This window comes from Coffea arabica, chromosome 2e, assembly GCF_036785885.1.
Source record: "Coffea arabica cultivar ET-39 chromosome 2e, Coffea Arabica ET-39 HiFi, whole genome shotgun sequence".
In the NCBI taxonomy this organism is placed as follows: domain Eukaryota; kingdom Viridiplantae; phylum Streptophyta; class Magnoliopsida; order Gentianales; family Rubiaceae; genus Coffea; species Coffea arabica.
Window position 1 is genome coordinate 13,820,679 of NC_092313.1, and position 24,864 is coordinate 13,845,542.

The 24,864-nt window shown below is 35.8% G+C and overlaps 3 protein-coding genes across 8 annotated transcripts; all 3 read right to left on the reverse strand.

Moving 5' to 3' along the window:
- Nucleotides 1-1,063: 1,063 nt before the first annotated feature.
- LOC113731098 (uncharacterized) lies at nt 1,064-5,971 on the reverse strand. Its single transcript, XM_027256167.2, has 4 exons — nt 4,943-5,971; nt 1,895-3,931; nt 1,408-1,768; nt 1,064-1,333 (listed from the first exon to the last, which is right to left on the reverse strand). The coding sequence occupies exons 1-3, from the start codon at nt 5,928-5,930 to the stop codon at nt 1,410-1,412; spliced, it is 3,384 nt and encodes a 1,127-aa protein (XP_027111968.2). The 5' UTR covers nt 5,931-5,971; the 3' UTR covers nt 1,064-1,333; nt 1,408-1,409.
- Nucleotides 5,972-12,589: 6,618 nt separating this feature from the next.
- Nucleotides 12,590-19,123, reverse strand: LOC140036677 (uncharacterized). Of its 6 annotated transcripts, XM_072079081.1 has the most exons (10): nt 18,767-19,119; nt 18,427-18,564; nt 17,720-17,752; nt 15,226-15,315; nt 15,029-15,124; nt 14,646-14,951; nt 14,479-14,562; nt 14,242-14,373; nt 14,033-14,087; nt 12,590-12,840 (listed from the first exon to the last, which is right to left on the reverse strand). In XM_072079081.1, exons 4-9 carry the CDS (start codon nt 15,271-15,273, stop codon nt 14,034-14,036), a joined length of 720 nt encoding a protein of 239 aa, XP_071935182.1. In that variant the 5' UTR covers nt 15,274-15,315; nt 17,720-17,752; nt 18,427-18,564; nt 18,767-19,119; the 3' UTR covers nt 12,590-12,840; nt 14,033. The 6 variants fall into 6 exon arrangements, with proteins under 6 accessions (XP_071935182.1, XP_071935179.1, XP_071935178.1 ...); XM_072079078.1 differs by having other exon boundaries at nt 12,590-12,865; nt 17,720-18,564; nt 18,767-19,123; XM_072079077.1 differs by having other exon boundaries at nt 17,720-18,564; nt 18,767-19,122.
- Nucleotides 19,124-21,841: 2,718 nt separating this feature from the next.
- Nucleotides 21,842-24,540, reverse strand: LOC113728617 (probable LRR receptor-like serine/threonine-protein kinase At3g47570). Its single transcript, XM_027253004.2, has 3 exons — nt 22,503-24,540; nt 22,011-22,371; nt 21,842-21,935 (listed from the first exon to the last, which is right to left on the reverse strand). The coding sequence occupies exons 1-2, from the start codon at nt 24,343-24,345 to the stop codon at nt 22,013-22,015; spliced, it is 2,202 nt and encodes a 733-aa protein (XP_027108805.2). The 5' UTR covers nt 24,346-24,540; the 3' UTR covers nt 21,842-21,935; nt 22,011-22,012.
- Between the last annotated feature and the right edge of the window lie 324 nt (nt 24,541-24,864).

Genomic DNA, 24,864 nt, shown 5'->3' on the forward strand with positions numbered 1-24,864 from the left:
GGCGAAATGCAGCTCGAAAAGTGCAATTCTTGTAACAATTCCGCGTGATCATGTAACAGGGTCACGCATCATTGTAAATTCTAACTAAATTTCGTCAAAACATCCATATATGTTTTGCCTTCTCTCTAGAATTAAGAGAGACTACAATCCCATGTGGGATTTTCTATCTTTAACATATAAGTTTATAGTAAGCATGATCAGCTAAAACATTCAAGAGAAAATCAGCTTCAAATTCAGCATGACGACTGCCAAAGTCCCAAACCATTTGTAGACCTTCCCATAACCAATATTGTAAGCAACCACAAAACTAGACTCTTTGGTGGTCGTTTCAGATAAGACCATTACAGTCCTCGGGGCAAGATTAGTACCCATTGAAGAACCATTTTCAACTTGGTCCAGCCCATCTTGAGTAAATTCAAGAACTTTTTTGATGTTGAAGTATATTGAGCGTAGCCCTACACATTGATGCTAATTTCACAAGTTGGTTGAGATTGTAAGAAGACAAACTTAACTAGTTAAGGCCCAACCTTCCTAGCTACATAGGTTTAATCATATAATAATAGGATTATTCATTTGATGCATAATACTCAAAACAACTTATTATAATGGCCATTGTTTTCGCATTTTCTAACTCACAACTGAAGTGGTCTGGCGGGATCTCATGCGAGGCCATACCAAAAAGATATCTTCTGTAAATCATATTATATTTAGTTCCACTGTACGTTTAGTTAATGCAAAACGATTTTTTTTTTCAAGTACTGCTTGTTTTCAAATACAGGTTCGAAAATGCAAAAATGTTCAAATTGGCCTTAATTTTTGTCAAATTGGCCTTAAAGTGTATCATAGATTTAACTTTGGCCTTGACAGTGACAAAGAAAAGGTTATAGACAACGACAGTCCTTCTATAGACGAATTTACCACTATCATCGAATGAACAAATTAAATTAACTAGTTAAGTTAACTACCCCTCAAGAAATTCAAGTTCCACCCACTGTACTCCTAGTAGTGCCACGACCAACTCAAGGTTCTTGGTCGCACAAGCAAAAGAAAAAAGGAAGAAACATGTTTAAGCGTGCAAAATATATAACTCTAATAAAGATTGTCATGAAACAGAACTATGCAAATGCAGTTTTTCCTCCGGATGCCTTTCAAATGACAGCTAAGAAAACGAACTTAAAATTGGGCACATACAAATAGATTGCCAGAACAAGATTTTTAGAGACTAGAAAAAAAAAAAACTTTGGCATCTTAATAATATATTATTGATATATCAGCATACTTAAGGTGGATAATATAACTTATTTTGCTTCATGTTTCAAATCTTGGCATCATCCTGCAACAAAAGACATTGGAAAGATTATTTGAGTGGAGCAAACTTGATCAGTTGGATTAAGTAAAAGAGCGTACTTTTATGCCGAGATATTGGGAAAAGACTCAAGTTGATGTTTTATCTTTTGAAGTGCCGCCACAACATCCTTCATATTAGTCCGATCTCGCGGGCAATCAGCACAGCAACTCAAAGCCAATTTGAAGATCACTGAAATACACTCCAATTTCTCATTGAAATGATCATCTTGTCGCCCCAGTAAGTTTGCATCTATAACCTGAGTTGTTGCATTGGGCAGAGATTCTTCAATCCAACTCTTCAGGCTCAAATCATCTTTGAACATTTCATCGATAGGCTTCATTCTTGAAAAGGTTTCCATCAAAACTATTCCAAAACTATAAACATCAACTCTCGTTGACACCTGCCCTTCAAGTCCATACTCTGTGATATGAAAGGCAATCTATCACGCTTAAAGTGAAAAAAAATAGAAAACATGGAAGATTGACATATAATTCATGAAAAAATAGATTAAAAAAAGCAACTAAAAAGAAGTCAAATTTACCAAACCTGGTGCCAAGTATCCAAGCGTTGCAAGTGTCTTGGTATGCAGAACACTATTTTCTTCATCCAAAAACTTTGTCATGCCAAAATCACTCACATGAGCAACCATACTTTCATCGAGTAATATGTTGCTAGGTTTCAGATCGCAGTGAACCACTGGTGTTGTATAACTAAAATGGAGATATTCCAATGCGGAAGCAACATCCATCATTATGCTTATCCTTTGCAGCAGATCCAAGCGATGGTTGTGGGAGTACAACCATTTCTCAAGGCTCCCATTAGACTTGAAATCATACACTAAGGCTTTGAAGTCCAGGTTAGAGCAACTACCAATCACTTTGGTTAGGTTTCTATGGCGAAGGCTGCGTAGAACTTCACACTCTGTATCAAAACTCCCGGAAGTGACTTCTGCTAGTAAAGTGAAAACTTTCACAGCTACAACTGTCCCATCCGTCAAAATACCCTTATATACAGATCCAAAACTCCCTTTGCCAAGTAAATTGCTTTCATCATAGCCATTGGTCGCTTGCACAAGTTCATAGTATGAAATCATTTTTGGCAATCCCATGGGCAACAAATCAGTGTTTCTTGAAATCCCATCCTTTCTTCTGCATCTTAAAAGTAAAATTGCAGCAGTTGTAGCAGCAATTATTGTTGCTGCAATACCTGATAGAATGCCTAGCATGTGAAATACTTTCTTCTGACTGGGTTTGTGAATCCGAGGAGAAGGACATGGAGGAACATGAAATCTCTGAGCGCCACACAAGTCATCATTAGACATGAATGATTCATATGTGAAGTTCTTGAAAGGACCACTGGAGGGAATTTCTCCTCTTAAGCGGTTGAAAGAAAGATTAATGTATTTGAGATATAAAAGTGTCTCCAAGGACTTTGGTATTGGACCTGATAGATTATTATTGGATAGATCCAAAAATTCCAAGCTTAACATCTGATTGAGAGAGTCTGGAACAGGTCCCTGAAGTTTATTTTGTGCTAATGAAAGCTTTGCTAAACTTTGCAAGCCTCCTAAGGAACTTGGAATATTCCCATTAAGGTGATTTCCTGACAAATCAAATAGTGTTACTACCTTCAAATTTCCAGTTTCATAAGGTAGTGAGCCACTTAAGGAATTATATGACAGGTTCAACGTCAAGAGATCAGTGAGGTTCCACAAGCTAGCAGGTATGCTTGAGTCTAATAAGTTCCCGGCAAAGTCAATTTCTCTCAGGGAACTTATATTATTTAAGCATGATGGCATTGACCCACGAAACTGGTTTTGCCCCAGATAGATTTGGTACAATCTCTTTAACTTGCAAATGCGATCTGGAATTGAACCACTTAATTGATTATCACTCAAAAACAATGCTTGAAGATTTTGCAAGTATTCCATTGTGCTTGGAACGGGCCCACTCAGGTGATTTCCTCCTAGATTCAAAACGATTATGCTGCTCAAATTCCCAATTCCATCGGGAATGCTTCCCTTGATCCCGCAACCATATGCATAGAATCCCTCCATAGAAGTTGAGAGATTCCCAACTGACATCGGAAGAAATCCGTGCAGCGGATTTTCATAAAAATCTAAAATTTTCAGATACTTACAATTTGTTAAGTAACTGATAAAGCTCAATTCTCTCGATGAAGGTTCCGTTGTCAAATGATTATCATGAAGATCCAAATATCTTAGAAGTCTTAGGTTTCCAAGAGAGTTTGGAATTGGACCGCTGAATCTATTTCCAGCCAATTCTAAAAAAGTCAGCTTAGACGCGTTTGAGATTGAGGTTGGTATCACTCCATCAAACTCATTCGAAAAGAGAACAAGCATAGCAAGGTTGATTAATCCATAACCCGTGTTTGACGGAAGTGTTCCAGAAAGCGTATTGTTCGATAGGTCCAGTACTTGCAGTGTCGAGATGTTGAATATTTGGGCTGGTATGGATCCAGTTAGGCTATTGAAGCCCAAATTAAATCCTTCAAGATGCCTTAGGTTGCCAAGCTCGTGCGGAATGCTACCTAGTGGATTAACCCGTTTACAAATGTTAGTGCCTGCTACGGATTAATTTACTCATGTCAGAATGTTTTAAAGAATTTACAAGTAATTGCTTTTTACAACAACCAAGAGATATTTAAGTCAATAGGCTTTGAAGACAATAGAAAGGCAAATTTGCGTATATAATCAACAAGGAATTGGTTTTTCTTTCAGATAAATGCATATATTTTTTGCAGATTAATATGCTTAATAATTACAAACATGATAAAATCTAGAAAAACCATATAAAAAGATTCAAGCTTATATATATATATATATATATAACTTCACACAAAAATTTTTTTTTTAAAAAAAGGGAAGCCTAAGCTTTGGTAGTTTGCTGAGGTGATTTTGTGATTCATATTTTGATTATTACGTCTGGAAATGTTATACGGTCTTTTTTACTACCACATATGTTTAATAAGAAAATTCTTTGTATTCTTCTTTAGTTACCGAAAGTGTTACCAACTATTTTTTCAGGTTTGATAAGTAAAATTACCTTTATGTTATTCTATAATTTGTGTACCTCCGGATTTCCTTCAAATTACTAATCAATATATTATTTAATTGTTTGAGAATATATAACTAGTAATATGTAGCTCTTTTTTTTTCTAATTTCAGCAAAAATGCAAAAAGAGTTGGGCTATTACCAGCAAAAGTAATAGTCTCCAATGGCAAAGGGCAGGAAATCTGATTGTTAATTGTTGATGTTCACTATCTTCGGTTTGTTTAGATTCCGAATCTCGATTAGAATTGTCCCTCTTAGAGAATTGATGTTTCTAGCTTTGGTGACATGAGATTAATTAGCTTTGAAATATTTATTCTAAGATGTAAAACAAAGTTACATTAGATTACGAACTTTGTAATGCATACCAAGGTCAATTGATACTTATTAATACACGCAACTTATTATGTAAATGCCTCTTTACACTTAGTCAAATTTCCCTAAATGACAATTAAAACATGGAGCATATAGTTACATGCACATTTATATGATATCTGCTCAAATTCAAGAGCTAGGATGGTACCAATCAAATTGTTCCGGCGAAGATATAGTCGCTTGAGCGCCGTCAAGTTCCCAAATCCTTCCGGTATCACTCCAATCAAATTGTTCTCGCTAAGATATAGTTCCTGGAGCGCCGTCAAGTTCCCAACTTCTTCCGGCATCACTCCACTAAAGTTGTTGTATGACAACCCCAGTACACGAAGCTTTGAACACTCCGATAACGATGCTGGTATCATGCCACTTAATTCGTTAATGGAAAGGTCAAGCCATGTGAGCCCTTGAAGACGGGAACATATGTTGGATGAAAGACTGCCAGACAGGCTATTATTTTGAAGACCAATAGCTTCCAGTGAGGAAATATTGAACATCTCCGATGGCAAAGAACCTGAAAGCTGATTATAGTCCAGGACTATTCGCTTCAACATTTTTAATTTCCCAATCTCCATTGGTATTGCTCCTTGTAGAGAATTAACCTGCAGATTGAACGTCTCTAGCTTTGACATGTTGGAGATAGAAGGTGGGATAAAGCCTGTAAAGCTATTGTTCTTTAGAGAAAAGTGTCGGAGTTGTTGGAAGGAACCAACCCAAGGGGGAATATTTCCGCTAAGCATGTTAATGCCTAAACTAAGGACTCGTAACCTGGACAGACGAATCAATTCATGGGGAAGTTCTCCGTAAAAGTTGTTCCCACTCATGTCAAGGGACATGAGAAAGGAGAGATTGCCCAGTTGTGGAGGAATGGTGCCAGTAAGGCCCAAGTTGGAGATGTTCAAGGCAGTGACTCTGCTGTGGCGGGAGCCGCAAGTGACTCCTCTCCAGTCACAAACTGAGGAAGTAGCCGACCAGTTGCTTGCCAAGATTTCGTGAGGATCCCCAGTGATTTTGGCTTTCAATGAAAGAAGGGCTGATTGATCAGTGGTAATGTTGGGGGCGGTCGTGGCTAAGCAAGATAAGAGAGAACCTAGCAAGAAGAGTCCAAGGGGAAAATACAAGTGAGATAATTTCTTCATGATTATACTCTCAGTTTTGCTAGCATTTAAGACAACAGACACGGGCTAACAATGTCTATTACATGTACTTATATATATACATAACAGACACTTGGTACATCTAATCTAATGCACGTATGCCAGGACAAAGATAGAGACAATAATAGCGTGAATTCTGACCGGATGAAATTTGGTTTTGAAATTATCTTCCAGATTAAACCATACTTCTGTAATAGCAAGTCAACGCTGGTTCTTTTTTATTTTTTACTTTAGATCAAATTTTAAAAACCTAAATACCCTCTATTTTCTCCCAGATCATTTATAGGGGATATTAGGTGTCAATCCCCCAGGAAAAATTGTCAATTACCAATGGTTTTCAATTTCTTTATTCTTTAGATAACCACAAATTAAAGCAAGTAAATCTAATCTACAATCATAAAATTAAATAAAGTGAAAATGACATTAAAAAACTCCTAGGGTTATGAAATTCCTTCCTACTCTTACAAGTAAAATTACTGATTAATTGAATGTATTATCTTAACTAAACACGGTATAATTTCCTAATCTATGCAAAACATATTCTTGTAGCGAATCATCTATACTTGTTATCAAACTATAACTACTCTCGTAGTTATAAAATTAACTACAAGTTCATTTTGTCGGTGAAATTACATGAAATAATACCACCAAAGCAAAAAAAAAAAAAAAGTGCACGTCTACTCTCATGAGTGCATTTAGTGTTAAATTTTAATTCTCATTGCAAATTTAATACATTGAAATTACCATAGTTAATGTCCAATAATCATGATTAGATAAATAAAATTGCTAAATAACTTGTTCAGAATCATAGTATCAAATAACCAAGTAAACATCACAAACAAGATACAGGAAGTTCATTCATAACTCTAGACATACACTTTAACAACACATGATGATCGAATATAAAATCCAAATTTGTATAATAATTAAACAATAGAATCCAATACAAAAGACAAAAGAATCCAACCATGAATCTCTTATTAATCGGGCTAATGTCTCTTCAAACTAAACTCGATCTTCTTTAAAATTAGAAACATGCTTGGAAAATTGATTTTTTTTTTAAAAAAATGAAAGTTGAAAGGTGATTGAACTTGTTGGGCCAAAGTTTTTTTAATTGGGATCAAAAAGTTATTTGTTTAAGCAAATAAACTATCAAATGAAAGTATAAAAAATGACAGTGCCTAAACCCAACAAGCAACAAATGAAGTATCAAAGAATTAAATTACCAAAATTGGAAGAAAGTGTCTAAAAAACTTGGAAGAAAGTATTAAAAAAACCCTTTTACATAATCTTTTAAAGATTAAAACCGTAGAAACATATAAAAAGATGCAGATTACGCTTAAAAGAATATTTGGATAACTTTTTCGTTCACATTTTGATCTTTAAGAAAACATATATGACTCACAACATTAAGTGCTCGTGTCCTTCCATACAGGCACTTTTCGAAAAGAACTAATAGGTTACATTTTGTAATTTAATTTATGATTGTTTTCCCCTTAATTTTGGCCAAGCATTGCATTAATTGGTAGATTCTATTTATTTTTGGTGATTGGTGTTGTTTGTAGGGATCCGGAGCGAAAAGAAGTTAAGAACGTGGTTTTTAACTAGGTTAGTCGGTTTGAAGCCATGGAAGTCAGACTCTATAGCGCATAACTAGTCTCCTATTTCTATTAGGACACCAGTTTAGTTTTTTTTTTTGTTGTTGACACAGGGTGTCCGGATCAATCTTTACAGGGCTCAACTAATCCCCTGCGGCCCCGGCCCGGCGCCTCAACCCGACCCGAACGCGATAAGTGCACGGAGGAATCCAGCGGAGCGGAGGCTCGAACTTGGAACCTTAAAAGTCACCTGTGAGAGACGCTACCGCTGGACCATTCACGTGGGAGGCAACACCAGTTTAGTTAGTTATCTTGACTTTTTGGAAACAATCTTTTTATAGGAGATATAGGAGATGAAATCCAAAAAAAATAGCATCGTAACTTTTTCTTTTCTCCTTTGTCTTAAGAAATGAACAGACGTCTTTTCTTTTCTTGTTCATCGCACTTTTTGGAGAATGGTTGCAGCACTAAACTCAAATATTTCGAGCGTGGCTTTTTCCATGATGATGAACTAAACACTTTATTCTAATAAAAAATAACAGAGGATTTGGTTCATCTAAAATTGTGAGATCGAATTGATTATATTTAATTCTTTTATTACTGGTATTCGTACGTTCTCTAATTTAATTTCTTATTGCTATTATATTGTTTGAATATCAAGGATGCTCGATATTTAATTCAATCTAATAACCTAAAATCAATTAGAGTAGTTAAATCCGTAATTATTTAACTGCTTTACAATAATCGTAACTGGCATGATTGGATTTGTGTCAGGGAACACATGAGTTAATTTAAAATAACTTTCATAACGTCTTATTTGGGTAGAATAGGGCTTCTCTAATTCTTAAAGCAATTGAAAAATTGAACTCTAAGGTCGTACCTAGGATTTTTCTTGACTAGGACAGTAGTTAACGATCGTACTTTAATCACCAATATAGCAAGAAGAAGTTGATTGTCATCGCGTGTTTGACAGTTATAACTTTATTTATCCGTTAATAAGTTAAATTATTATTGCATCAGTGATCAATTTTAGTGAACCATTTCCGAAATTATTCCTTGGTTAGAATTTATTTATTAATGTTTCAATTTAATAACTTATCAGTTAGGCCTTGTTATTTGAGTTATTTAATTATTCTCATTTCTATAAAAATCTCCCTTACTCTGTGCTCTAGAAGAAACGAATTATTTTTAGTCCCTGTGGATTCGACCATTTTCACCATTATATGTAAAATTTATATTTTATTTGAAAAGATATTTATTGTTGTATAAACTCAACACCTGTCAAGAACAACCGTTCATTACACCAATTTTTGTGGCTATATTGAGCACTCGCTCTCAACTCACTTTCAGTCGCACTCGCTCTCTCAACTTCTTCATCTATTTTTTCTCCAAGACATTTTTACTAGTCTTCGACGTGTATTCTGGGCTAACGGGCTAAGACAAACCAAGACGACCAAGACTTTGGGATGTACAACGACACTACAATGCCATTTTTCCACATAATCGGAACATTATCTTCCCATTCGACACAGAACACAATTTTGTATTTTATACTCATCTTCACAATCAAGCCGAAAGACATACAAACAAATTTTGCTGATCTTAGACGTAAATCTATGAAATTGTATTGCTTAAATTCATCGTTCAATCGTTTTCCTCAGTTGCAGTCTTCATTGCAGACAGTGCCATAGTCGTCAAGGTGATGAGGTGACTACAAATACAAAAAGGTACTTTGCCGGTGTTAACATTCGCATATAGTGATACAAATTTATCTCTTTTTTTTTTCCCACTCTTTCAAATATAATCCAATGAGAAGCAAATTGAAGGTGTGAGTAAAAAATCTTTGCTTCCTATCTTTTAACTTCATTTGATGACATGTAGAAGTATGTTTAAGGGAAAAAATCTTTGAGTTTACACAAAATTAACAAAAGAAAACAAGAAAGAAGAAAATTCTTGTCATCACAAGATGACTTGAAATAAAGCAAGAGATGCAGACACCTATGTAAACTACAAATGAGTTGCTCTATACTCTCTAATTTTGGAAAATAAGTCATTCTCGGATCTTAAATAGGAAGTATGGATTAAATAATCTTCATATATATCTTATAGATTTTCACGAGAAGAATTTCCGACCAATTGTAATTTCAATTATTTGAGATAATTTGTATAAAAGGAAGACCAACTATTAATAGATCTAGCTGCTATATTAAAATGCAATACTTTATCCAAGAGAATTCACAACTAAATCAATTAAAGAGCATTGTCCCAAATGAGGAACGAAAGTTATAAAAAGTGGACCAACTATAGCCAAATGCAAAATCTAAGAACATTTGATGTGTAAATTTTAAGAGCTCTTCTTAAAGCAAAAGCTTGGGGAGGGGGCGAGGCGGAAGTCAATGGGGCTTTCTCCCAAAATTATACGGTAGCGAGAGGAGGACTTCAAAAGTATTTCTCAAAATTTATAGGGGATCAAAGTTCAAAACTACAACCCCTGCGACCGTCTCTCTTGCAATTTCTAATTTGCCCTAATTCCACTCTGTATCCTTAATGTTTTTATCAATTTAATGTTTACCTTTCTATTGTTTTTGGTGCAACTTCACAAACAATAGTATTATTATAGTCTTACTTTGCAAATTATATTTGCGCACGTACGTCTTCATGACCTAACTCAATTTGGTGACAACATTAATCAGGATGTCCTGAGATCTTTAGTTTAACTCTCAAATTCTCTTTTTTTTTTATTTTTTATCCTTGTAAGATTTAGAATCTTTCTTGAACAAAAATAATAATAATAATAATAATAAAATCAAATAACATAAAATTGAATGCTAACTAATTCACAATCTAAAGTTACTGACGCATCCCAATCTTTCACACTATTTAAGAGAGGTACGGATACTTAGGATTACGTGCACCCCAACTGCTCTCCTTTATCATTTAAAAAAATGGGCTGTGTCGACCTTACTAGGAAAAAAAAATAAAGCCACTCTCCTTTGTCAATGAAGAAAAATATTGTACATGCACATATTAATTTCACCTATTTCTATCAAGAGTACCAAGAAATGAGGTAATTTGGGACGTTTTGCCAGCTCAAGGATGCAAATTAAGTCTTTAACATGCAAAATGAGGTTGGATGTACATTACTTAAAATAAAGTTGGTTCTTGATTAGATTATTCATCGAAAGGAGACAAGAGTATGAAGGATGCAAAGACTGAGATAGTGGTAGCATTCACCCATCGGGGGCCAAATGGGGCTGGGAAAGAAGGGGACGGGCAGGGCATGGTCGAAAGGAATCCCCTTCCTATGTTCTTCCTTAAGAAAACATGAGTGATGGAGATTGCACTTCTAGAACAATGATCTTTGTACTAATTTTTATTCCAAAAAAAAAAGAAGAAGATATCCATCTTTTCTTCTTCTTTATCACATATTGAAATGTCCAAGTCCAAGTCCAAGTCTGCACAAGATTACGCTTCAAGTATTCAATAATTGGAGTCCCAAGTCTTCCCCGAAAGTGAATTGTGGACTTTATCTCAGCCACAATGTAGCAGATAAAGCAAATTAGCTTGATTTCCAGGGCAACTTTCTGGGACAACTCAGAGTGACTTGATTCCGGGGCAATGTCTCGATATGGAACAAACGGCCAAGACTTGAGAGAAAGTTCTGATTCCACAAACTTGGACAAAAAAGAAAAAAAAAACACACACACACACACATAGCTGAATAAGAGCATTGAAGAAATCAATGGCTAAAGTATTCATGGCAACCGTTACACAACGGATCAGCAATGACGCCTCACCTTGCCAACCTGTCTTTAGTATCCAATCGATATTTCTACACATAACTCATACGATAAAGGCAGGTCATAACAATTTCATGGCAGTTTAACGAAAAAAAGACACCATCTCATTCCTTTCTTCCTCCCATCGGCAGTTTAATTCCATTGAACTTCACTAAAAATTGAAGAGAACTTGGCCTGTAAAATACTACCAAACTGCCTCACTATAGTACGGCCAAATTTTTTCAACAGAGGTCCATGAGGGTGCCATTAATTTTTCGAACTATATAAAAGTGGAGTCTCCATTGCCAATCACTGACACAATATAATCTGGTATGTATTAAACGTGTCTTAGTTCCATTTTTTCTTTTTTTTCCAAAATCAGGAATAGTCAGTAGGATTTGATATTGCCTAGCTAGAACCCAGAACCTCGTCCGTAAAGTTTCAGAAGTTCGATAGGAAGTTGTATCCTTACATAGAAACTCTCGTATACCCTTTCATGTTTTCTATCATACGAGGAACACATTGGGGGAAACCTTCTTTAATCGACAAATGCATTTTTTGGGTGTGTTTTTTTCACTAATCTGAGGAAGGTTTCAGAAGCGTTGCTAATTGTAAATCTTTGAAAAAATTATCTAATCCTTTTAACTCGAATATGTTGAATATCTATCCATTTATTCCAAATGGAATGCCATATGGATTTGCAGTTAATATGAAACTGAATGCCCTGGTAACATACTAAAATTGTTTTGGTGTCAATATAAACATGGAAAAATGGCGCGTATCATCCTTCACATTGTAGTAAAAGTTTCTTTCGTCCTTCACTTTTAAAATGAAATAAATTAATCTGTCACATTCTAAAAGCGAAGCAAATTAGTCTAAAAATGACAATTACATATAGATCTTAGGGGTAAAATTAGAATATTATTTTAATTTCTTCCAAGTCTAACTACACCTGATATGCAATGCACTACAAGAAAACTGACTTTTCACGACGCCAGAAATATGCTGCAAAAAGTCCAAAAACCGCCGCGAAAACCTTTTTGCGGCACAAATGCGACGGAATTAAATTGTGTCACAAAAGTAGCCGTTACAAAAGAAAACGACACAATTTTTCAACATGTCGCATGCATTTGCATCACTCTACTTGCGGCACAAAAAATGCGCTACAAAATATCCACAATGTCATGCGACAAAAACTTGCGTCGCAAAAAAGTCACCAATATAAAGACCAGAAATCAAAATTTTCATGGTACAATAATTATCATGCTCAAATATCCTAAAATCGAATATTATAACAAAATATAGTTCCACAATACACTAGAATAAAGTACCATACATTGTTTTAGTCAAATTCTACAAACTTTATCATTTAATATTGTTCGCTCCAATTACAAGATATTTCATATATTCCAAAATGTGCTTGTCTTCAAAAGTACAACACTTTATCATACATCTCTCAAAAACATCTTCATATCTCCCAATCCGCATGCTTCCAATGTACCATCAAGTCCAGGGCTGCAAAGTGTATTCTATTAGTCCCCTGCTCATATAACCCCAACCCATTAAGCATGAAGAAAACGTTAATATAACAATAGATACTGAAACGGAATTTGTAATTCAACCTTTTCACAGACACTGAAAAGGGGCAAACAGTTACTATTATAAAGTACATGCTGAATTAAAGAAGTACAACTAATTTAAGTATGTGGAAGACCCAAAAAAGTGTATGGTCACAAACACAGATGCAGAACCATGAGAGTTGCTTTCAAGAACTGTGAATGGAATAAAGGCAGCAATCCATGGCATCATTCATATGTGCGACTTGCCAAGTTTAATATGTTAATTAAGGCAAAAAAGTAGGCTCACGAACACATGCACAAGAGTGAGAGTTGCTTTCACAAAATCTTGGTGGAGATCCAAGAAATTCAGCAATCAAATCTGTTCTTGATCAGTACTAGCCAAGCCAGGATTTCCGAGACACCTTGACTTGCCAAACCAATAACCATGCTGTCTCTGATTAACTGTGTGTAACTCAAACTCAAAGTCCATAATGACTCTGTTCTTTTCGTAGATGCAACATAAAAAGCAGGTTTTTAGTTAACAGCACTGATCATTTTCTTAGTTGGAAAGACACGAACAGGAGCAAAAGTTTTTCTCGTGAAAATGACATATTCCTAACAATGATCACTTTCCACTCGAGACTAACTCAAGAATCTATTGCACCCTTTTAACTCAGCTTTTATGGTGGATTATAAAGGTCAGCAATTTTACTTTTGCAATGTATTTGTCTTTGATTATATGGCTCTGCTTGGATTATGGAGTTTTCCAGATAGTTATTTTTGTTTTTGGAGTGTACAATAACACATTTCAAATTTACACAATTTCAAATGCACTAAAAAAAAAACTATTATCTCTTAAATGCCTGAGTGGACAGAACTCTTGGTACAAAGTTTAGACAGTCATTATCCCATTTTCCCCACTCTTGGACATTGATATCTTGAATTACCAAGACACTGCCTAGCTTGGTAGCTACGCTAGCTGGCTGCCTGAGTATGCTAGTGTACCAGAAAGTCTTAGGCCACTCGTACGCTAAAAAGTTCCCTAAGGAAACATGGGGGATTCTTCGTAGTTCATACCAATCCATCAAATTGTTCAACATTTGGAAAACTTGACAGAATAGAGTTATTTCCAGAAACTTTTCCAGTACCTCAAGCAAGTCGTTTGCAAGTAGTCCTGCTCCTTTTCTTCTTTGTATGATGGTTCTGATATAACAAAAGACTAGTCAATTAAATATCAACAAGGAGCTCATGCACAAATAGTCATCAACAAGGAAGTCATGCACAATTCAATATCAACAAGGAACTCAGCAAAATTGGTCTTCTATAGAAGGACCAACTCAAAGTACGCATACTATACCTCAAGAATATCAGCAATTGAAGAAACTTTTTTATTCATTTCACACTTGTTTATTTCAGCATCATTTGTTCCAACTTCCTTGTACATTTCAGCATCATTTGTTCCAACTTCCCTGTTCATTCTATCACCAACCTGTTACATTATCAACAAAGTGTGAAGAAAAGAAAATCAGGCCATAGCTGCTGATATTTTAGAGAGTTTGAACACAAAATCGAATTGTATGAATTAATAGACAACCTCTAATGAGTCCGAAATTTGAGATTGTTTTGCTGCATTCATTTCTCTTCTTTGGAGTGATGCCAAGTCACATGTGGATGCCCTCTGGAAGAACAAAGACCAATAGTAACTAAAGCAATAAAAAAATTACAAAAACTATAATATTTAACAAAATAGTTATCCCAAACCATTCTTGCTTCAAATTGAGCAATCAACTCCTCCTTAAAATCTGCCAATTTCGAATTCATTTCTTCTCGTAGTTCACCACGTATGATTTCCACTTTCTCATTCACTGCATCCTCAAATGCTTTCTTTTGTCCATCATTCATGTTATCTGACATCCTATACACGTCTTTTGGAGTCGCACCTACCCCATAAGTTCGAAGACGACCTGGTTTTTCAGGTCCAAGAATATTTTCATAGAGTATATCTTTCACAAAATTATCATCCCTGGATGTCTCTGGCAGTTTTTGTATTTCCTCATTCATAGTTGCCTAAATTGAAAAACAGACAGAAGAAAGAATTATTTATGAAGTAAAACCAATAAAAAGTGACTAAAAGCTATTCTTACAATTGTTTGTGAAGTCAACTCATCCATTTGTTTTCCTTGTCTTGAATGAATAAAAACGTCTAGTTTCGAAGGCTCTTTTCCAGTTTTAATCCGAAGCTGCCACATATTCAATGTACAAACTAAAGTGTTAATATTTCTAAATAAGACTATGTTCCAGAAAAAATTGCTAGAAACATAAGCATTAGAATTTAATATACCTCTTCCCTGAGGTTCACATGATCTTTTCGCCCTGTTCGATGTGGCATCTTTTGTTTTTTTCGATTCTTGCTATTAATCTTGCTTTGCTTCTAATTATGTACAAAACAGAAAAAGGTAGTTAACAACACATCAAAATCATAATAGCACTAGAATTTAATTCAAAAGCAAAAGAGATGTGACAATAAATACATGCCTTGACATCTTCTGAGCTCCAATAATCAACCAAAATAGGCCATAAGCTGGAAAATCATTGATAGTCCAAAGTAGTGCAGCACGTAAGTAAAACATTTGCTTACTAGCTGCATCATAAGTAGGCACCCCTGGATCCCAAAACTCATTCAATTCATCAATTACTGGTTGAAGATATACGTGAATATCATTACCTGGAGCTTTAGGCCCATCAATTAGCAAACACAACATAAATGATGTTTGCTTCATGCACATCCATGAGGGTAAATTATATGGCACTAAAATCACTGGCCAGGTGCTGTATTTATTGTTCATTGCTTTGAATGGGTTAAATCCATCCGCTGCAAGTCCAACACGAACATTGCGAGGATCACTAGCAAAGCTTGGGTGCCGGTCATTAAAATGCTTCCAAGCTAAAGAGTCTGCCGGATGCCTCAATTTTCCATCCTTGATGCGCTCCTCTTCATGCCATCTCATTAATGAAGCAGTCTTTGATGACATGAACAGCCTTTGGAGACGTGGTTTCAAAGGAAAATAGCGAACAAGCTTTGCTGGAACTTTGTTAGCTTGTTCACTTGAATCATCAGATTGTTTTACAATTTGCTTATACCTAGGAGTTCCACACTTTCTGCAAAAGGTTTCATGTTCTGTCTCCTTCCAATAAATCAAGCAATCATTGGGACATGCATGAATTTTATGGTAGCTAAGACCCAAGTCTTTAACAATCTTCCAAGCATCACGATAAGAGCTTGGAAATAATTCATTCTCAGGAAAAACTTCCTTGAGAAGCTCCAGTAATATTGTCATTGAGTTGTTGCTCCATCGACAAAGAGACTTGACATGCAACAACTTGATGACAAATGATAGAAGAGTAAAATTTTTACATCCAGGGTATAACTCTGTTTCGGCATGCTTCAGCAACTTAAAAAACTTATTAGTCTCTTCATCACAGGCTCCTCTAAGTTCTTCTAAATTTATGTTAGAATTCTCTTCAAGTGTTCTTCCAAGTGTTTCGTGTATCAATTCATTCATGTCATCATTTTCAATGCGCCTAAACACTCCATTGTTCATATTTTCTTGATTGAAGTCCCATGGATCTTCACCATGATAAATCCAATTTGTATAAGTGGTCAAAAACCCCTTCATTGTTACATGTGCACGCACAGTTTCTTCCTTTCTTCGTTCTGAGTTTTTACATCGCCTACATGGGCAATATATTCTACTCCCAACCTCCTTCTTTTTGTAGGCAAATTTAAGGAAGTCACTCAGACACTTTTCAAAGTATGGATTATTGACTCGGTCTTCAATAAAGATCCAAGACCTATCATCCATTCTACAAGAAACAAGATTGAGAAGGCAAGAAAAGAGACCTTATAAACAGAATTGAAAAATAGCAAATTTATTAACATGCAAAAAAAATAAAAAATAAAAAATAAAGTGCAGCATGTGCATCCCAGTTTGCTATGCTCATAGTGAAATGCGATGTTAACAGTTAACCCAACTTCTCAATGCCAAAAGAATGTGGTGAATTTATGTCAATATGCAAACCAGTGTTCTGTTTGCAAGAAAAAAAAACATAGATAAATCAGGGGAGCTAGATTGTCTTACAAATTCCTAATTGCAACTTGGTAGAACATTTAATTGCTAGCAAGCTACAATTGCTAGGCAGATAAAAATAATAATGGTTGTACTAATTAATGCTATTGTGTATTTGTTCTTTTTCTCAAACATATATATAACAAAAAAGAATCCTTCTATTACAATGGGGCTTCTGTTTGTGAGGCTATGGTGTATAGTGGTTCTTTTTCTCAAAAAAATTTTTGAGCCCGGACACACAGAAAAAATATATATATATATATATAAAAGCAGAAATAACCCGTGTCAAGACCACACTTTCTTGATCTTTGTTTGCTTCAACAATACAAGGAGAAATTAGCCCGTTCTATACTTATGACCGTGACAATTTTCACTTTTTAATGGGTAATGACAAAATTTGAACTGAGAACAATATGTAAATCAGTTCATACCACATAAGTAATTGTTTAGATGAAAAAACAGAGGCTCTGTACCACATGATTTACGTCAATGGCTAAAGGAGAATTTAAGCCAAATTCAGTAAAAGACTCTAAACGTTCTAACTCTGAGCTATTCAATCTTGGCGAGCCTGTCAACTTATGACTAGTAGAGGAATTTATATAAATAACCTTTTTCTTTGGAGAATTGATATCTTAACAAGGGAGTAAGATGATAATATAAAGAAAAAGGTAAATTGTATGTCATTGGGCTATCTATTGCAATCATTACCTTTTGAGTCAACTGGAGAAGGATATTAGTTTTCTGCAGATTGCACACCATGATGATCCACAAATTCATGAAAGGAGAAAAATCTCACGTGTTAGGAAAAGTGGCCTAAGGTAGTAAACACCCGGGGTACAAGGGAATGCAGACTTTGTGATGAGAAGCCCTTCAGCTTTATGTGACAAGAGGTTTTATATATTGCTGGAGATGTTAGCAGTTTTCAACTTCATGCCAGGCCAGGAAGGAAAGTTTACTGCTTGCAAGTTAGTATACATTGTCAAAGAATTGTTAAAACAATTACATTTCCTGGCCCACGCACCCAAAATCTACAACAATTCCTAATTCGTGTCCCACTAAACTTTTTCAAGAAATGGAGGACTTTTCTAGCTATTAGATTCCCAACATTTTTCAGTTAAACACTAGTCACGGGAGGTGACAGAAACACTATGGGATGGGCATTCAGGGAAAGAGCAACAGGCTATCAAGTCCAACAACAAGCTGAAGCTATCAAGGTTGCTTTGTTGAAAACAGTAGAACACACCCGCTAGCAAACACAAACAGAAACAGAAGTTCAAAGCAAATAAATGGGGCAAATCGTCAAGAAGCAATTCGCGAATCCTTCCTGACCGTCAGCCAGATCCACATTTCAAAGCAAATAAATGAAGGATGCAGATTCATAAGCCGCATTACATTAAATTACAAGAAACACTTACATGAACACACCAATATCAACGAACAGGGGCTGTAGTGGGGCAGACTCTTCTAGTTGCCGCGAGACCTAATTTTTGAAGTCAATGACTCAAATGGTTGGGTCAATTTGTTCGAGCTTTCAGCTGTAGGAATTTCGACAACTGTGGTTGACAAAATTCAGAATCAACGGAGGACCAATTACTTTGCCCAATCAAATTAGGGTTTTGTGCCAAATCTTATTAACCGAAATTCAGTTAAGATCCTAGGGTTATTAATATATATGCAACACAGAAGAGTGCAAGTCTCAAAGACATACGAGGGAAAAAAACATAGAAATCGAAAATCATATGGAAGAATTTTTACCTTTTTCTCTGTAATAGTGATGGCGTAAGAGCTTTTGATTTCTGCTATATTTGAAGCAGATACGCGCGTAAAAAAGCAGTGTGTGAAGTGCGCGGTGCAGTTTTGGTGATTTGAGCGAGATCTTGTGGAGAAGATGAAGATGGAAAGTTGCAGTAGTGAAGTAAAAGGAGGTTTACCGGAAACGGCCAAGAAGAACGGAGAGAACTGAAAAGGAAATGGAGTAAGTGGGTGGATTTGGCTTTTTAAAATTTTTGTGTTGGAGTTTTTGTTAGTACTAAGTATTTGTTTGTGGGTGGAGTCTGATGTGATAACGCCAGGGGCCAGAGAGCGGGGGGACTTGTGTTGTGTCTGTTGTCGTTTGGTTTTATTTGTACTAAGGTTGACCCCTTCCTGCTTTTGGGGGCTTATCGATACCTTTTTACAATGAATCGATACGTGGATTGTGCTAGGAAACTATTTTTTATAAATTTTATTAAAACTATGTCGTTTTTATGTAAAAATTAGGAACCGTTGTGAAATTTGCAGCACAAATTGAAATTTGCTGCTTATTTACCGCACTTTCTCCTTGTGCCACAGCAAAAGCGTTGCAAAAAGCCGGTTTTCTTGTAGTGATGAATGTTCATGTATAATACATAGATGTGTATTGTCGGATTTAGTTATGAGAACATACTTTAATTTTGAGGTAGCCGAGAAAGTTTCGTGTTGATGTTTCATCTTCACGAGTGATGCCACAACATCTTTCATATTAATCCGTTCTTCTGGGCATTCAGTGCAGCAATTTAGAGCCAATTTGAAGATCATTGAAACACACTTAATTAGATGCTCATCTTCTGGCTTGAGCAAGTTGGCTTCCACAACCTAATTGCTCCTTTAGGCAGAGAGTCTTCTACCCAACACTACTTTTCGCTGAAATCTTCTTTGAACATTTGACCACTCGGCTTCATTCTTGTAAATGTTCCATCAATATTATGCAAAGTTTGCACATACTTGGTGCAAAATGTTGCCCGAAAGTCCAATTAATTGTTTCAGAATGACGGATGTTGTTTCAAGCTATTTACAGATCACCAACTGAAAATCTTACTCATAGGGCTGAACATTCTTTTTTCCAGTTAAGTGAAAGGCCGAAGCCAAATCGCATACATACTTAGATGTCTGCTGCTGCATGCTATGCTCAACAGGTTTTGATGATGTAAAGTCGCCTTTACCAAGTCCGCATGATCATGTTAACCAAGGTCATGCATCAACCATCATTGTGAATTCTAACTAAATTTCGTCAAAACATCCACAAAACCAAACTCTTAGGTGGTCGTTTTGGAAAAGACCAAAACAATCCTCGGGTAACAAGATTACCCATTGAAGAACCATTTTCAACTTGGTCCAGCCCATCTTAAGAAAATTCAAACTTTTTTTTTAATTTTATCTTTAAGTATATTGAGCTTAGCCCTACACATTGATTCCAATTTCACTAGTTGGTTGAGACTTAAGGCCCAAGTTTCCTATCTACAATTTTTTTTTTTTTTTGTGGGTAGGATTATTCATTTCATGCATATTATTCAAATTAAACAACTTATTATAATGGCCATTGTTTTTGCATTTTCTAACTCACAATTGAAAGTGGTCTGATGGGATCTCATGCGAGGCCATACTAAAGAGATGTTTTCCGTAAATCATATTTTATACCAGTTCCAATACACATTTAATTAATGCAAAAAAACCAATTATATTTCCCAATTTATTCTTCTTTTTTCCTCCTTTCCCTTTTCCGATCTAAAGTCATGGCTAACGATAAGGTAACCATTCCAATTCACATTCTCACTTTTTTTTCTCTTTTTTTTTAATTATAAAATGTTCAGTCTTGTTTCTTTTTGCTGATAATTAGTTACAAAGTCGTGGAGTTTTTTTTTTCTCCTTATTTTTCTTTTTGGAGTTAACTTTATAGCAAGTTAAGTCAAAGGTAGCATTCTTCTTGTTTGGATTTCTTGAATTTTGTTGGAATGATGCAGCTCTTGACTTGGAAAAAAGAACCTATTTTTAGAAACTGATGGTTTGATTAGCTAAATTTTGGTTCAAATTTGTAGTTTAAGTTAATTTTAATGACTTCTGAAGAAATCCCTCTTTTTAAGTAAGTCTGTCGAGTTGAATGAAGTTGGTTTATAGTCAATTTTCTGGATAGCCAAGAGAGGGGCTTGATCTGTATTCTACTTAAAGACATTTTCAACTTGGTCCAGCCCATCTTGAGTAAATTCAAAAGTGGATCTTCAATATATTGAGCGTAGCCCTACACATTGATGCCCATTGCACAAGTTGGTTGAGATTGTTAGAAGACAAACTCAACTCAACTAGTTAAGGCCCAACCTTCCTAGCTACATTTTTTTTTGTGGGTAGCGACATAGGTTTAATCATATTGTAGTAGGATTATTCATTTGATGCATAATATTCAAAACAACTTATTCATTGTTTTCGCATCTTCTAACTCACAACTGAAGTGGTCTGGAGGGATCTCATGCGAGGCCATACCAAAGAGATACTTTCTATACATTTAGTTAATGCAAAACGATTTTTTTTTTTTTAAAGTACTGCTTGTTTTCAAATACAGGTTCAAAAAGGCAAAAATGTTCAAATTGGCCTTACCGGACCATAGCTTAGAGTATAACTTGGACAGTGACAAAGAATATACTAGGCCAAACTGTGAGTTCTATAATTGAAAGGATTCGAACTTTCCAGAGTCCTATTAGAAAAGGGTAAATGATTTCTTGCATTGGTTGGTGTGATTAATGAACCCCTAACAGATTACGCATTTCATCAATAACGATTATGTGGTAATGGTTGCAACCCAAAGTGGAATGAATTAACAAAAGGGACGCTAACTATATATTCAACAGGCGAAATTTGGGAAGGATACTATTTGAAGGACACTATTTGACGGAAAGAACTAAAGATTGTCATGAAACAGAACTATGCAAATGCAGTTTTTCCTCTGGATGCCTTTCAAATGACAACTAAGAAAATGAACTTGAAACTGGGTACAAACAAATAGATTGACAGAACAAGATGTTTAGACGCGAGAAAGAAAACTTTGGCATCTTAATAATATATTATTGATATATCAGCATACTTAAGGTGGATAATATAACTTATTTTGCTTCATGTTTCAAATCTTGGCGTCATCCTGCAACAGAGGACATTGGAAAAGATTATTTGAGTGGAACAAACTTGATCAGTTAGATTAAGTAAAAGAACGTACTCTCATGCCGAGAGATTCGGAAAAGACTCAAGTTGACGTTTTATCTTTTGAAGTGCCGCCACAACATCCTTCATATTAGTCCGATCTCGCGGGCATTCAGCACAGCAACTCAAAGCCAATTTGCAGATCACTGAAATACACTCCAATTTCTCATTGAAATGCTCATCTTGCCGCCCCAGTAAGTTTGCATCTATAACCTGAGTTGTTGCATTAGGCAGAGATTCTTCAATCCAACTCTTCAGGCTCACATCATCTTTGAACATTTCATCACTCGGCTTCATTCTTGAAAAGGTTTCCATCAAAACTATACCAAAACTATACACATCAACTCTCGTTGACACCTGCCCTTCAAGTCCATACTCTCTGTGATATGAAAGGCAATACATCACGCTTAAACCGAAAAAAAAAATAGAAAATTTGGAAGATTGACATATAATTCACGAAAAAAACGGATTAAAAAAAGCAACTAAAAAGAAGTCAAATATGCCAAACCTGGTGCCAAGTATCCAAGCGTTGCAAGTGTCTTGGTATGTAGAACACTATTTTCTTCATCCAAAAACTTTGCCATACCAAAATCACTCACATGAGCAACCATACTTTCATCGAGTAATATGTTGCTAGGTTTCAGATCGCAGTGAACCACTGGTGTTGTATAACTAAAATGGAGATATTCCAATGCGGAAGCAACATCCATCATTATGCTTATCCTTTGCAGCAGATCCAAGCGATGGTTGTGGGAGTACAACCATTTCTCAAGGCTCCCATTAGACTTGAAATCATACACTAAGGCTTTGAAGTCCAGGTTAGAGCAACTACCAATCACTTTGGTTAGGTTTCTATGGCGAAGGCTGCGTAGAACTTCACACTCTGTATCAAAACTCCCGGAAGTGACTTCTGCTAGTAAAGTGAAAACTTTCACAGCTACAACTGTCCCATCCGTCAAAATACCCTTATATACAGATCCAAAACTCCCTTTGCCAAGTAAATTGCTTTCATCATAGCCATTGGTCGCTTGCACAAGTTCATAGTATGAAATCATTTTTGGCAATCCCATGGGCAACAAATCAGTGTTTCTTGAAATCCCATCCTTTCTTCTGCATCTTAAAAGTAAAATTGCAGCAGTTGTAAGAGCAATTATTGTTGCTGCAATACCTGATAGAATGCCTAGCATATGAAATACTTTCTTCTGACTGGATTTGTGAATCCGAGGAGAAGGACATGGAGGAACATGAAACCTCTGAGCGCCACACAAGTCATCATTAGACATGAATGATTCATATGTGAAGTTCTCGAAAGGACCACTGGAGGGAATTTCTCCTCTTAAGCGGTTGAAAGAAAGATTAATGTATTTGAGACATACAAGTGTCTCCAAGGACTTTGGTATTGGACCTGATAGATTATTATTGGATAGATCCAAAAATTCCAAGCTGAACATCTGATTGAGAGAGTCTGGAACAGGTCCCTGAAGTTTATTTTGTGCTAATGAAAGCGTTGCTAAACTTTCCAAGCCTCCCAAGGAACGTGGAATATTCCCATTAAGGTGATTTCCTGACAAATCTAATAGTGTTACTACCTTCAAATTTCCAGTTTCATAAGGTAGTGAGCCACTCAAGGAATTATATGACAGGTTCAACATCAAGAGATCAGTGAGGTTCCACAAGCTAGCAGGTATGCTTGAGTTTAATAAGTTCCCGGCAAAGTCAATTCCCCCCAAGGAACTTATATTATTTAAGCATGATGGTATTGACCCACGAAAAATGTTTTGCCCGAGATCGATTTGGTACAATCTCTTTAACTTGCAAATGCAATCTGGAATTGAACCACTTAATTGATTAGCACTCAAATCCAAACCTTGAAGATTTTGCAAGTATTTCATTGTGCTCGGAACGGGCCCACTGAGGTGATTTCCTCCTAGAACCAAAATCATTAGGCTGCTCAAATTCCCAATTGCATCGGGAATGCTTCCCTTGATTCCGCAACCAGATGCATAGAATCTCTGTATAGAAGTTGACAGATTCCCAACTGACATCGGAAGAAAACCGTGCAGCGGATTTTCAGCAAAACCTAATTTTTGCAGATACTTGCAATTTCTCAAGTAACTGATAAAGCTCAATTCTGTCGATGAAGGTTCAGTTGTCAAATGGTTTTCATCGAGACTCAATTCTCTTAGAAGTCTTAGGTTTCCAAGAGAGTTTGGAACTGGACCGCTGAATCTATTTCCAATCAATCCTAAATCAGTAAGCTTAGACGCATTTGAGATTGACGCTGGTATTACACCATCACACTCATTTGAAAAGAGAGCAAGCACTTCAAGGTTGATCAATCCATAACCCATGGATGACGGAAGTGTTCCGGAAAGCGCATTGTTCGACAGGAGCAGTACTTGCAGTGTCGAGATGTTGAATATTTGGGCTGGTATGGATCCAGTTAGGTTATTGAAGCCCAAACCAAGTTTTTCAAGATGCTTTAGGCGGTCAAGCTCTAGTGGAATACTACCTAGAGAGTTACCACGTTTACAAATGTTAGTGCACTTAGAATGCTTTAAAGAATTTACTTAAAACCTTGTCTTCATTACAAGGAATTGCTTTTTTTTTTCTTTTAGATAAAATACTTTCACAACAACCAAGAGATATTTAAGTTAATAGGGTTTGAAGACAATAGAAAGGCAAATTTGCATATATAATCAACATGGAATTGTTTTTTCTTTCAGATAAATGCATATATTTTTGCAGATTAATATGCTTAGTAATTACAAAAAGATTCAAGCTTATATATATACATAACTTCACACAAAAAGCTTTGGTAGTTTGATGAGGTGATTTTGTCATTCATATTTTGATTATTATACGTCTTT